Here is a 12403-nt window from a genome sequence, read left to right as displayed (position 1 = left end):
TGGCAATCCTGGGAGATAGGAATGCATCTGGCTGCTGCCATTATACATGTTTAATAATATGATTCACTCCACATGTACTTCAAATTCTGAATATAAGTGATCGTGCCAAAGTTAAATTAATTCTAAAATAAGTTTTAAAACAGGACTAAAAAAAAGCATTTGGTAGCACAGGTATTAAGTAGAATAAAATCAGGCCACAAAAAATACACACACTTCACACCCATACTATAACTGAGAAGAGCGAAGGAGCCAGCATTTTAAAAAATATATTTTATGTACTTGCCCTGAGTTCAGACATGTTGGTCAGCGGCACTCAGAGGAATCAAATCCATCATGTGACTCAATCAAATAACCCACTCCATTGCCCCGATCTTTATTGCGGAAGGAGCTCTAGTTGAGAAATTCGGAAGTCCAGGTTTCCCCAAACACACATGGGCCGAAATTTTACAGCAGCGGGATTTTATGTTCCCGCCAAAGCCAATGAAGTTTAGAATGTCTCACCGCATTTTACAGCCCCATCCCCGGCGAAACGGGGCCGTAAAATTCTGCTCATGGTGTTTGTTTTCCAAGTGGCTCCCTGCTGGAACCCCTGAATCCCTGTCTAGCAGGGAAGAGTGGAAAAGAGGCCACAGCCCAAGAGCAGATAGGTTTCCTAGTATTGGAGGAGATATTGCAAAGGAACGGTGGTGAGGTTTTGGGGAGGGGGTTGATCGAGTGTGACTTGTAATGTTGAGGGGTGATTGCAGCAAGCGTTGGAGGCTGAGGTGGGGTCTTGGGAAGGGGTTGGTGATTGATTGAGGGGAGGTCAGTCCTCATGGAGGTTTGGTGATATCACAGGAGTGATCCAATCATGGGAAAGGAAATAGGTTGGTTTGGGAGGGCTGGGGGGAAGCACTTCTGCTCCTTTTCATCCACAAGTAGTGTTGGGAAGGCATTCCACAGTAGTCCTCACCTTTTAGCTGTTAGATTTCACCAGGTTTGGGAAACCCAGCAGGCCAGGGTTAAACCTGGAAGAGTGATAAAATCTGAGGCATTCAGCCTCAATAAAACCATTCAAGTAAGCAACCCGACTCCTAAGAACAGGTTGGTTCCATGCCCAACACCCCATGATCCCAGCTTGCTTCCACTAAAACCCGAAGTGAGTAGGTTCGAGGTTGGGTTTGGGTTTGAGCTTTTAAGAATTTTTATATACCAGCCAACCCAAATCCTTCCTGTTTTTGGGCATTCAAATTCCCTTCAATGTTTCTTCCTTTGACTACTCTTTTGGGAATTCTTCAAACTCCTTTTCAGATAGTCGGGGCAACATGCCTTTGACTCACTTGCCTCTGCTCACGAGAACATTACATCAAAATGAATCCATTCAGTCCCCCATGTACTATAAGATTTCACTTATTCTGCTACTTTTACCCTGCTTATAATACTTTGGAGAAATAATGGCTGCAGTGCTGCATCTGTGATTGTATTGTAGCATTGTTACTGCATTATTTAGCAAATGGCACTCGATTATTTCAGAAGGCAGACTCAGCAGAATTACACCAGGCTTTAAGCATAAATTATTACTTCAGTTTCATAAACACGGTGGGTAATTTCTTGAGTTTAGATGGTTAAGGACTGTTTGAATTACAATGATAAAGAATTCAATATGGTAAATCCAAAGAAGTTATTTTCTCTGTTGTGTTAATCCAGAAATGAGGAGGGGATACTCTTAAGATTAGAGCTAGGACATTTAGGAGTGAACTGAGTAAGAAACTTTTTCCACACAAAGAGCTGTGGAAATCTGAAACTTGATCCCTCAAAAGGCTATGGGTGCTAGGTCAATCGACATGTTCAAGCATAAGATAGATTTTTATTGGGTAAAAAGTATTAACTGCCTTGGAGAAAAAGTCAATAAATGGAGCTTGTTATGAAAACCAAACTTACCTTCGTGTTGAGGGCGGAGGCCGGGAACTGCAACTCCAGACAAACCTCAGACCTTTCGTGCATGCGGAGACCAGGAGAGGCTGCACATGCCCAGTTCCTGAGTAAGCTCTTTGGGATGAAGACAGGCCCAGCGCGCTGACGTAGAGAAGAAAAATGGTGCAAAAACCCAGGTCAGGTGACTGGCATTGGAGTGCCATGGAAGACTATTGTCCTAGGCAAGGGACAGGGAGAGGGGACAGGGAGAGGTCCCAAAAGGAAGCCCACAGGTAGGGGACAGAGACAAGGGACAGAGAGGGATCCCAGTTAAGTTAAGGTAAAAAAAGCAGAGAATCAGGCTCCAAAAAAGTTAAGTGCTGCAGGTAGCAGACTTTCAGTGAAGGGAACTCAGGGGAAGCACTGAAGATCCAAAAAGACAGCTGAAGGTTGGTGACTCTTTGGTGTAGGCTGTGGAGCAAAGGTACTCCTTTACAGCAGTAGTGTTCTGCTCAGCACAGCTGAAGGGCTGAAGTTGTGCTTTTGAGTTGGTGCTTGAGTGCATCCAGGGGAACAGAATCTTGGGAAATCAGACTGAAACCCTGTGAGGTGGGCCACTGTTGATGCCGTCTGAGTTGGAGCAACCTTTGGAGAGAATTCCCAGGTTAGATCTTTGAAGGTGAAGACTGGAATTCCTCATGAGAGAGTCAAAGTCTCAATGAGAATGGTTGACTCACAGTGTTTGCTGGCATCTGGGTGGGCTGTTGAGAAATATGTGGATTCTGTCTTGGGCGTATTTGTCATTTATTGTGCAGTGCGGTGTGTTCGACCACAGTTTGCCTTTAATTCACATGTACCTCATATTAACCCTGAATGTCAGGATATAGGATAAATTGTTTTATCTTTTTAACCTTGTATGGTAAAGTTTATTTTTGTTTGTCCAAATCCTGTGGAATCTTATGGCTTTATCACTTGGTAAGTGTGTTGAATCTCAAACTTTGTATGCTTTAAACAAAATGTTATTGGTCCCTAACTGGATCTGAACAACAATTTGGGGGTCTGGCCAAGGATCATAACAAGTTGAAATACAGATCAACTGAATAGAAACATAGAAAATAGTAGCAGGTGTTGGCCATTAAGCTCTTTGAGCCTGCTCCACCATTCAGTATGATCATGGCTGATCCTCCATCTCAACACCATCCCCCCACTCTCTCCCCACATCCCTTGACTCCTTTAATGTCTAGAAATGTATCTATTTTCCTCTTAAATATATTCAGTGACTTGGCCTCTACAGCCTTCTGTGGTAGAGAATTCCACAGGTTCACCAGCGTCTGAGTGAAGACGTTTCCCCTCATCTCAGTCCTAAATGGCCTACCCCGTATCCCGAGACTGTGACCCCTTGTTCTAGAGAAAACATCATTCCTGCATCCAGTCTGTCCAGCCCTGTCAGAATTTTATACATTTCAATGAGATCCTCTCTCATTCCTCTAAACTCCAGTGAATACAGGCCTAGTCGACACAATCTCTCCTCATACGACAATCTTGGCATCCCAGGAACCAGTCTGGTGAACCTTCGCTGCATTCTCTCTCTGGCAAGTATATCCTTTCTTAGGTAAGGAGACAAAACTGCACACAATACTCCAGATGTGGTATCACCAAGGCCCTGTACAGCTGCAGTATAACATCCTTTCTCCTGTACTCAAATCCTCTTACAATGAAGGTCAACATACCATTTGCCTTCTTAGCTGCCTGCTGCACCTGCATGCTTCTTTCAGTGACTGGTGTACAAGGTCACCCAGGTTCCTTTGTACATCAACATTTCCCAATCTATCACCATTTGAGCGATACTCTGCCATTCTGTTTTTCCTACTGAAGTGGCTAACTTCACACTTATCCATGTTATACTGCATCTACCATGTAGTTGCCCACTCGCTCAACTTGTCTCAATCGCCTTGAAGCCTCTGAACATCCTCCTCACCACTCACATTCCCAACTAGTTTTGTGTTGTCAGCAAACTTGGAAGTACTACATTTGGTTCCCTCATCCAAATCATTGACATATATTGCGAATATCTGGGGCCCATGCATTGATCTCTACAGTCACCCACTGGTCATCACCTGCCATTCTGAAAAAGACCCATTTATTCCTACTCTCTGTTTCCTGTCTGCTAACCAATTCCCAATCCATGCCAACATATTACCCCCAATCCCATCTGCTTTAATTTTGCACACTAACCTCTTAGATGGGACTTTATCAAAAACTTTCTGAAAATCCAAATACACCACATCCACTGGTTCTCCCTCATCTATTCTACTAGTTACGTCCTCAAAAAAACTGCACTAGGTTTGTCAAACATGATTTCCTTTTCATAAATCCATGTTGACTTTGTCTAGACCCATTGATATTTACTAAGTGTCCTGTTATCACATCCTTTACAATAGACTCTAGCATTTTCCCTATGACTGATGTTAGGCTAACGGTCTGTAATTCCCTGTTTTCTCCCTCCCTCCTTTTTTAAATAGCGGAGTTACATTTGCCATCCTCCAATCTGCCGGGACTATTACAAAATCTATAGAATTTTGTAAGGTGACAACCAACGCATCCACTATTTCCATGGCTACCTCCTTTGCTATCCTGCGATGTAGATTATCAGGCCCCAGGGATTTTTCAGTTTTTGGTCCCATTAATTTCTCCAGAACTAGTTTTTACCTAATACTAATTTCCTTCAAGTCTTCCTTCTCACTAAACCCTTGGTTCCCTCGTATTTCTGCTAAGTTATTTGTGTCTTCTTCCATGAAGGAAGAACTAAAGTAGTTGTTTAATTGCTCTGCCATGTTCTTGTTCTCCATTGTAAATTCTCCTGTCGCGGACTATAAGAGACCTACATTTGTTGTCACTAATCTTTTTCTTTTTACATACTTATAGAAGCTTTTACAGTCCACTTTTATGTTCCTTGCAATGGTGGAACAGGATAAAAGGGCTGACTGATCTACTTCTGTTCCTATTATGTAATACTGCCATTACTGTCTATTTTTGACTTTGTTTGATATATGTTCCCTATAACTCTCAGATTTCAGCGGGCTTGATTATATGCTCCCCCACAGATGGGTTTGAAGGCAGCGGGGCACCCACCCCTGCCCCCTCAGCATTTTATCAGCATGTTGGGCGGCCTGCTCAGCCAATTAATGCCGAATTAAGAGCCTCATCCCACTGCCACCGGGATTTAAACAGCGGCAGGAGAGGTCCATACCAAGCACCCAGCCTGGCATGATTCCCTGCACGTGCTAGTGGCATATGGGTGGGGTCCCTCCTTAACATTAAGGCCCATTGAGGGCCTCCTCCAAGGGGTTACTGCTCCACCAACCCCCCCACCCTACCCTCCACCCTGACCCACCAGGTTCCCCTCTTCCTGTGGCCTCTCAAACCCTCTCACCAGGGCCTGCCAGCTTGGCACCCAGTGAAAGCCCCAAACACTTACAAAGTCATGATCCAGCGCAGCTTGCCTCCTCAACCCCGAGTGCAGTACCAGCAGTGGCCACTGCTCCTAGTGATGCTGCCGTTACTTGACAGCTGCCACCTTCTGATTGTCCACAACTCTGTGTCAGGACTTCCTGTCCCTGAGGGAAGTCCCTCCTCCAGTATATTAATGGCAAAATGGCCTTTAAATTCACTTCGCTCTTTGCCTGGACAGGCTCCCCGCAGCCCTCACTCCCCCGACATTTTAGCCTGGGGTGGATGGGACCATGCTGGCCCATAAAATCCAGACCAGTGTTTCTATTACTGTTGCACAATTGCAAGCTGTAGTTCACAAAATTAATTTCCAGCAGTAAGGCCAACTCACATTCTCAATCAAAAAATTCTACCATCCTGTTTGTTAGCCTATTTTACAGGTGGATCATCTTTGGCTGAATGACGTCTTGTCATTGTTCTAAATTTGCCTTTTGTCTGTTTGAAAATACGCCTCTAGGACCTTACTATCATAGGTTGCATTCAGATAGAGGGCTGGACTTCATCAAGACGTAAGAAGCCCCACCACCAGGACCAAAAGCGGGACCCAACCACACGCCGGACCCCAAGCTGAGGGCCGAGAGCCTGGCAGCTTTGGCAGCACCACCATTGAGATGACTACAGGTGCTGCTACAGGAGGACGAGGGTGCCTCCATGCTGAGGGCTCTTGAAGACAAGGAAATTTTGTTTATATATGGTGCCAGGGTGAGACAGGTAGGCCCTACTGATTTTTTTTTGAGGGGGGTGGCGGTGGTGTGCAGGGGGTGCTGTAGCCTCAGGGCCAACCATTGCTGCAGGGAGATCTCCTAGTAGGCCATCGAGCAGTCATAAAGGAGGCTCCCCAACTCCAGGAACCCACAGGGAAGCTGCCAGGGTTTCCCAATGCCAGCAAAATGCTGGCAGGGGTGGTAAGTGGCCCTTAATCGGGCACTTAATTAGCATAATTGACTGTCTGGTGGACAGCCAGGTTCGCTGAGGTTCGCACCACTGGTGCCAGCAAGAAGGCATCGGGCTCCCCTCCCAACTCCTTCCACTGCCATTCACCCCATTTCCAGAGGGCTTGTAAAATTCAGCCCAGTTTTACGAATATTCTTTCCTATACTATTATGTACACTTCTAGCAAATCCGTTTTCATCTCCTTTCAAGGCAAACAAGCACAAGCTTCTCCAGTCTACCCTTATAATTCAATACTAGTGATTAACCTCTTGGCTCACCGTCACTTCCAAGCGCCGAAAATCTCTCTTGTGTCTCAGTGAACGTAAATGGAAGCAGTATTGAAACTGCAATCTGTCAAGGACACTGTTCAATTTCAACAGAATATCATATTACATGTACAAACTGTTCTTGCTGTACAGTTCAGCATTCTGTTTGTTTAATTTGTTATTGCTGCACAGTAAACTGTTACCATTTCTAGTTTTCCTCAACTTCACCCCTGGTAATTTTAGCACTATTCATATAGAGTATGTATGTTGCCTATTTTTATCTGTCAACGTGCAATTATTTATACAAAGCAAATTTAATTTACCACAGGTTTTCCCACTTACTCATTTTGTAGGTGTTTGGTTGTGTTTGAAGATTCAGCTGCCCTTCGTTCTTTGTTTGATTTGTGACTTTAACCAGATTGCGTCAAGCTTCTGAATCTAGTTCATGAATGTAAATTATAAACAGTAGGAGTTTTGACACTGATCCCAGGGTCACATTATTCAGTCATTGGTCCATCATGATGTTCCTCCCCTCGGAATTACCTACTGCTTCCTACCCTTCAACCACTTTTTTTATCCATTCCTAGTTTCTCCATGAATTCCTATCACTTCATGCTTAAGTAGCAGAATTTGTTTTGGAAATCTAGGTCTTCTCCTGCTATAAGGCTTTTGGCTGTCTAAAAGTTGGGTATTTATCAGGCAGAAGACACACCTGTTGAAGCATTCTTGACTACTACTAACTAGATTATAGTAGGCTGTTTCAAGATGACCCCTGGGCAGTTATTTTCCCAGGAAGCTCCTTACTTTGCATCTCTATCCTGGACTTCCCTGGATATTGTGAGTACGAAGTTCATTGACTCCAATATTTGGGCACATGGGGAATGATTCGCGGCATGATGTGGCTAAGATAGAAAATTTGTCTACCCAATTCATTTCCATGATTGTAGTGTAACCACGAGTGGCACCCATGCAGGCCTGGTCTCCATTTCAATGCAGGCATCCTCCCCCTCTGCTCACACCACGGGAGTCGAGTAGCTTTCTTCAAAAATCACATGCTCCAGGCAACCTTCCCTTTTTGAAGGCACAGTCCTCATAAAAGCAGAAATTGGAGCAATGCACTGCAGGCTGCTGGATAATAGTTTATTTTACCATTCAGGGGGAGGCCTAACAAGGGAAGGAGAGGACTCCCAGATTTTCTCACTGTGTCGAGAGTTCCAGGCCAGGAAGGAGGCCATGTTTCTGGCAGGAATAGGCAACCCTCCAAACTAATCCTGCAAAGGGATTGGGAGCAGGTGGCAAGGGTCATGATACCCAGAGCATGGCACCATGGACATCACATGGCTGCCAAACATTTAATGACCTCACTCAGGTGGGCAGGGTGAGTGAATGCAGCATACACCTCGCATACTGCTCAATGTAACACAGCCCCATCACTCACCCAGCACTACCCCCTGATGCTCAGGGCACATCCCTAAAATCTTTATACCTCACCTTACCCACACACATCTTCCAATGCTGTCAACTGCACATATCCCTTGCTGCCTCCACATATCTGCACCTATTCAGCTATGGTAGGCACATCACCCAAACAAACTGACACACAGACACTGACATTCTGCCCTCTCTCTTGTAGGAGAAGGTTGTCCGCAAGAGGCCAGGGAGGTAGATTGCGGGCATAGGGCCGCCAAGGACCCACACCCATATCCAGCACCCTAGAATAGTTGGTCCTAAGGATCCACAGCAGCCGGTGGCTTTATGTGATCTGCCATATTGAGCTGGATTTTCATCCTCGAAGCAGGTAGCAGGAGTGAGGAAAATTCCCAGCTCAGCTCGCTTATCTCAGGAGAAAGTGTCTGAAAGATATCATTTCTGTGAAGCACCTTGGGATATTTTACTACATTAAAGGTTCAATATAATGCAAGTTGTTAACCAGGATATAATATAGGGAGGTTAGCAATGGGGCAGTACTTTGCAAGGACAGAGGGGTCCAAGGGTATTTTTTTCAGGAGAGGGGTGATGACAGCAGAGTTGAAGGGGATAAGGACAGTATGAGGAGAGAGAGCTGCTGAGAAACATGCAAGTTCAGGGTTGAAGCAAAGTGGCATCTTAAATGAAATTTGGGCTGGTGTGCCAGGAGAAGAGGGAAGCAGCAGAGGCAGCTGAACAGATGGTCTCAATCTTGGTGACAAAGAAGTCCATGAGCTCCCTTGTTCAAGTTGAGGGTGGAAGAAGCAAGGGTGAGGAGTTTAAGCAGATGGTTTGCAGTAGAGAAAAGAAGCCAGGCATTATCTTTTGCATTCCAGGATGATAGTGAGCAGTTTTTGCATAGTGTCATATACTCTTAACAACAGTAATTTGCAATGTCTTGCCCTTCAAGACACAAAACAATTTTACATGAGCATTGCATTAATATTCTGGTGTTAATGTAAAGCAGCAATTATACAATGTATCATCATTTCTCACATCCAGTAGCAGCCATCAAGCTTTTGATTTCCAAAATTTGAGATTTATACTAGACCTGCTACAGCAGAGCAGGAAATGGAAAAGCAACACATCAAACACACTGTACCTTTGTAATTTAGAGCTGTAGTAGCAGAATATGTTTGAGACTGAAGGACTACAAAAAGGGCACAATATTAACAAAAAAAATCATAAATTGGAATTCCTTAAAAAACATTGATTCTCATCTTAAGTGGCTTTAAAGTCACAGGTATTGAGCATAAACACATAAGACTACAAAAAAGCATTCATCTTGCAAAAGTGCAATTATTTATTTCAATCTGAGAGACAGTATTTTAAATGGAAACGTTTTGGATTATAGAAATGCAAACTCTTTCCTTTTTCAGGTGCTTGCTTCAAGTCATGGTACAGTTTAGTTATGCACAAAGCTGAGCCAGAACTAAGGCAATAGGAATTTTCCACAGCCCATTCAGTAAATAGACATCATTTGACATAAGACTGTAAACCAATGATCCCTCTAGATTTTCATTGTTGTGTGTGGCCTGTTTATTTCAATGCATGGCACCTTTACATTTTACTGCTCAATCATGTATCTTAAAAAGGCCAGCTTGAGAGTGGACTACACAATACCTTAACGATTGCTGCACAGTCGCACATGTGTGCGGCTTAAAGAGATCATTGTTGCAAACTATGTTTAATCAAAGCAACAGTTCACTGGAATTTAAGATGCAACTATGCTTTTGGTTGATTTGGTAAAACAATCCAGGCACTTTATGAAGGGTCATAAGACTGAAAATTCATCTTGGACAAGTGTTCAAATTTCAAAACTTTGGACATGTAGTTTTGGCATTAGTTCTGTTTTCCTCATAAACTAAATGTGAAGACAAACAAGTAAATTTTAAAAAAACAGAACTACAGAACTCTGACGCACAGAGTACCTTTGACCCCTTGATTATTTTAACAAATAAAAGTGTGTCCTAATCTTGCCTTGTAACAATGTTGCCTCTAACAGAGTGGTATTAGAATGGATCTTATACATTAATTTTTTTTAAAATGCCGTCACCAAAGTCTCAAATGGAACCATTCTGATGGTTTAATACAGCGTGTCCTGCCTTCCAAGAGAGAAACACCCTGATTTTAATATTCTACTGATGAGAAAACATTCACATGATACATATTAAAATAAAACTCCAGTAACATATTAACATGTTACAATGCCTCAGAAAAGACTTCTTTGCAAACAATGCTCCCCAACTAGTCAGAAAATTAACCCTACGCTCCAGGCTTGGGGCTCCATTTCAATTAATGTGACAAGTTTATTATTCGCCTTTCATTCATCAGAAAACTGCTGGGTAGGTCAGTATTCAACAAATAAAATTGGAATTACAAATTGCAAACATTTTCCTACAAGAAAAACAACTTACCGTGTAATCATTTTAGGTTAATTTCTCTCTGGGAGAAAAGTACTGAGACAAAGATTAACACTTAGTCAAACAGCTTTAAAGTAAATGTGTTTAGGTGAAACTACGTCATGTTCTCCTGTTACTGGTCTGTTCCTGGACAAACTCACCTCTGCTGGTATCCAGAGCATACAATTCTCGGGTTTCCAAATCACTCAATGATTTTGAAAGATCCACCTTTTTCCTTCTGATGTTGTCTTTCAGGAGCACAAGGTGATCTGAATTGAAGTCACACTTTTCACATATAACTGGCAGCAGATCTCGCAAAGGCGCAAGAGGATTGACTCGCACCACAGTTTTTTGTGTCCTGTGGAAATTTACCACCAACCTCACAGTTTTCTGTAATAGTCAAAGTGTTTACATTAAGAATCAAGTCAAGTGATAACAATGTATCTACCAGAATAGATAAATTCTTCACTTATTTACTTTTAGTTTTGCAAGCCATGTTATTAGCACGTAGCACTATTATGAATGATACTTTCAAGTGTTTGGTGTGCAGAACACAGTAACACAGTAAAATCACACATGTTTATCTGGGGACAAGAAATCATGGGTAGATATATATTAACCATCAATTTAATGAATCAGGGAGCATTCATAAATTATCAGTTTTCCTAAAATGATATCGTTATTGCAGGTTTATCCGTCATCCTTCATTCCCAAACGTGAACTAAAGTAAAAAAATTATTAGTTAACTTTTTATACCTCCTTCACCACAATGCATGCTGCTCACATTTTTTGTGAAAATTTTGATAAATGGAGATAAACATAAAATAGGAATTACATACAGTTAACACAGCAAATTCAGTAAGCATCACATTTTGGATCACAGAATCATCCTGCAAGCCACAATTAACATAAAAAGCTTTTTTTTTAAAAATAAGTATAACAATGCTTCTGATTTGTTACCTACTTCAGGCACTACAGGTGGGGGTCTCCTTGGCTTCTCCTCAATAACTTTCTGCTTTATGAGCACTTTGTCTATATCCAAAACTCCTACTGGAGTGTTTGGCTTGAAGCCTAATGGTTTATGTGTCTCTTTAGATTGCAGTTCAAGAGTATGATGGGTTGGATTTAAATGATATTGGCTGCACAAATCAATCAGTAGATCCATCACTGCTTTACTGTAATAGAAAAAAAAAATCCCATTAAAATTAAATATTACATATGCAACACTTTAAATAGGCATGTCTCCAGAGCATTTTGAAGATTGTTAAAGAAAAACTAAATGGTTATTAGAACATGCCAATAAGTTCACTCTCCTGAGTGATTTTGTTACTATTCATTAAAAGTTTAATTTTTAATTGAATAGCATTTCAAACTTGGGTCTGCCATAGATAGCATCTCCCATTTAGTGGTATCAGTCACTCCTCTAAGCAGTTTGCCCGCATTACTTTTATGAGAACTCTCTCATCTTGCTCTATGTCTACTTGTAGAATCAAAAAAATCTGGCGGGAACAGTAAAACTCCCTTGTGACCAGAACTGGATAAATGTAAATTTTGCATGTATTTTGTTTAACCTCTTCAAATGTGGGATGGAGCTTAGTACACTGCCTTATTCCACAGTGAAGTGAAACATACAGAGCAGCATGTATGCTCAGAGTTGTCCAGTTCAATTGATGCAATTTTGTTTCATGTAACAACAATAAAATAGTGAATGTGTCGGGTTGTCTGATTTGATTGAATCAGAATGACCATCCTACATACTGCCTTACAGTCTGAACACAGAACCTCTTCTTTCAATGGTTTCCTGTCTTTTGCAGGCTTTTGCTATCTGACTGCCCTTGCAGTCTCATTTCCAAAAACCAGGCCTTGTATCTTAATCCTCACTGTAGATTCAGCTTTAAGTCAAACCTGGCGATCCATAATCTCTGCCCAGCA

At 42.3% G+C, this 12403-nt stretch overlaps 1 protein-coding gene across 4 annotated transcripts in view; it reads right to left on the bottom strand.

Moving 5' to 3' along the window:
* cobl (cordon-bleu WH2 repeat protein) overlaps positions 1-12403 on the bottom strand; it is a 536382-nt gene that overhangs the window by 274860 nt on the left and 249119 nt on the right. For all 4 annotated transcript variants that reach the window (XM_078538619.1, XM_078538620.1, XM_078538621.1 and 1 more), the window contains 2 exons: positions 11436-11646; positions 10633-10861 (listed from right to left, as the gene is read on the bottom strand). In XM_078538619.1, the coding sequence (XP_078394745.1) occupies positions 10633-10861; positions 11436-11646 (440 nt within the window). The remainder of the gene's footprint in view (positions 1-10632; positions 10862-11435; positions 11647-12403) is intronic.

Source organism: Cetorhinus maximus, chromosome 3 (assembly GCF_964194155.1).
Source record: "Cetorhinus maximus chromosome 3, sCetMax3.hap1.1, whole genome shotgun sequence".
Lineage (NCBI taxonomy): Eukaryota > Metazoa > Chordata > Chondrichthyes > Lamniformes > Cetorhinidae > Cetorhinus > Cetorhinus maximus.
Note: the sequence above shows the minus strand (reverse complement) of the source record. Positions and strands in the feature narration are given on the sequence as shown.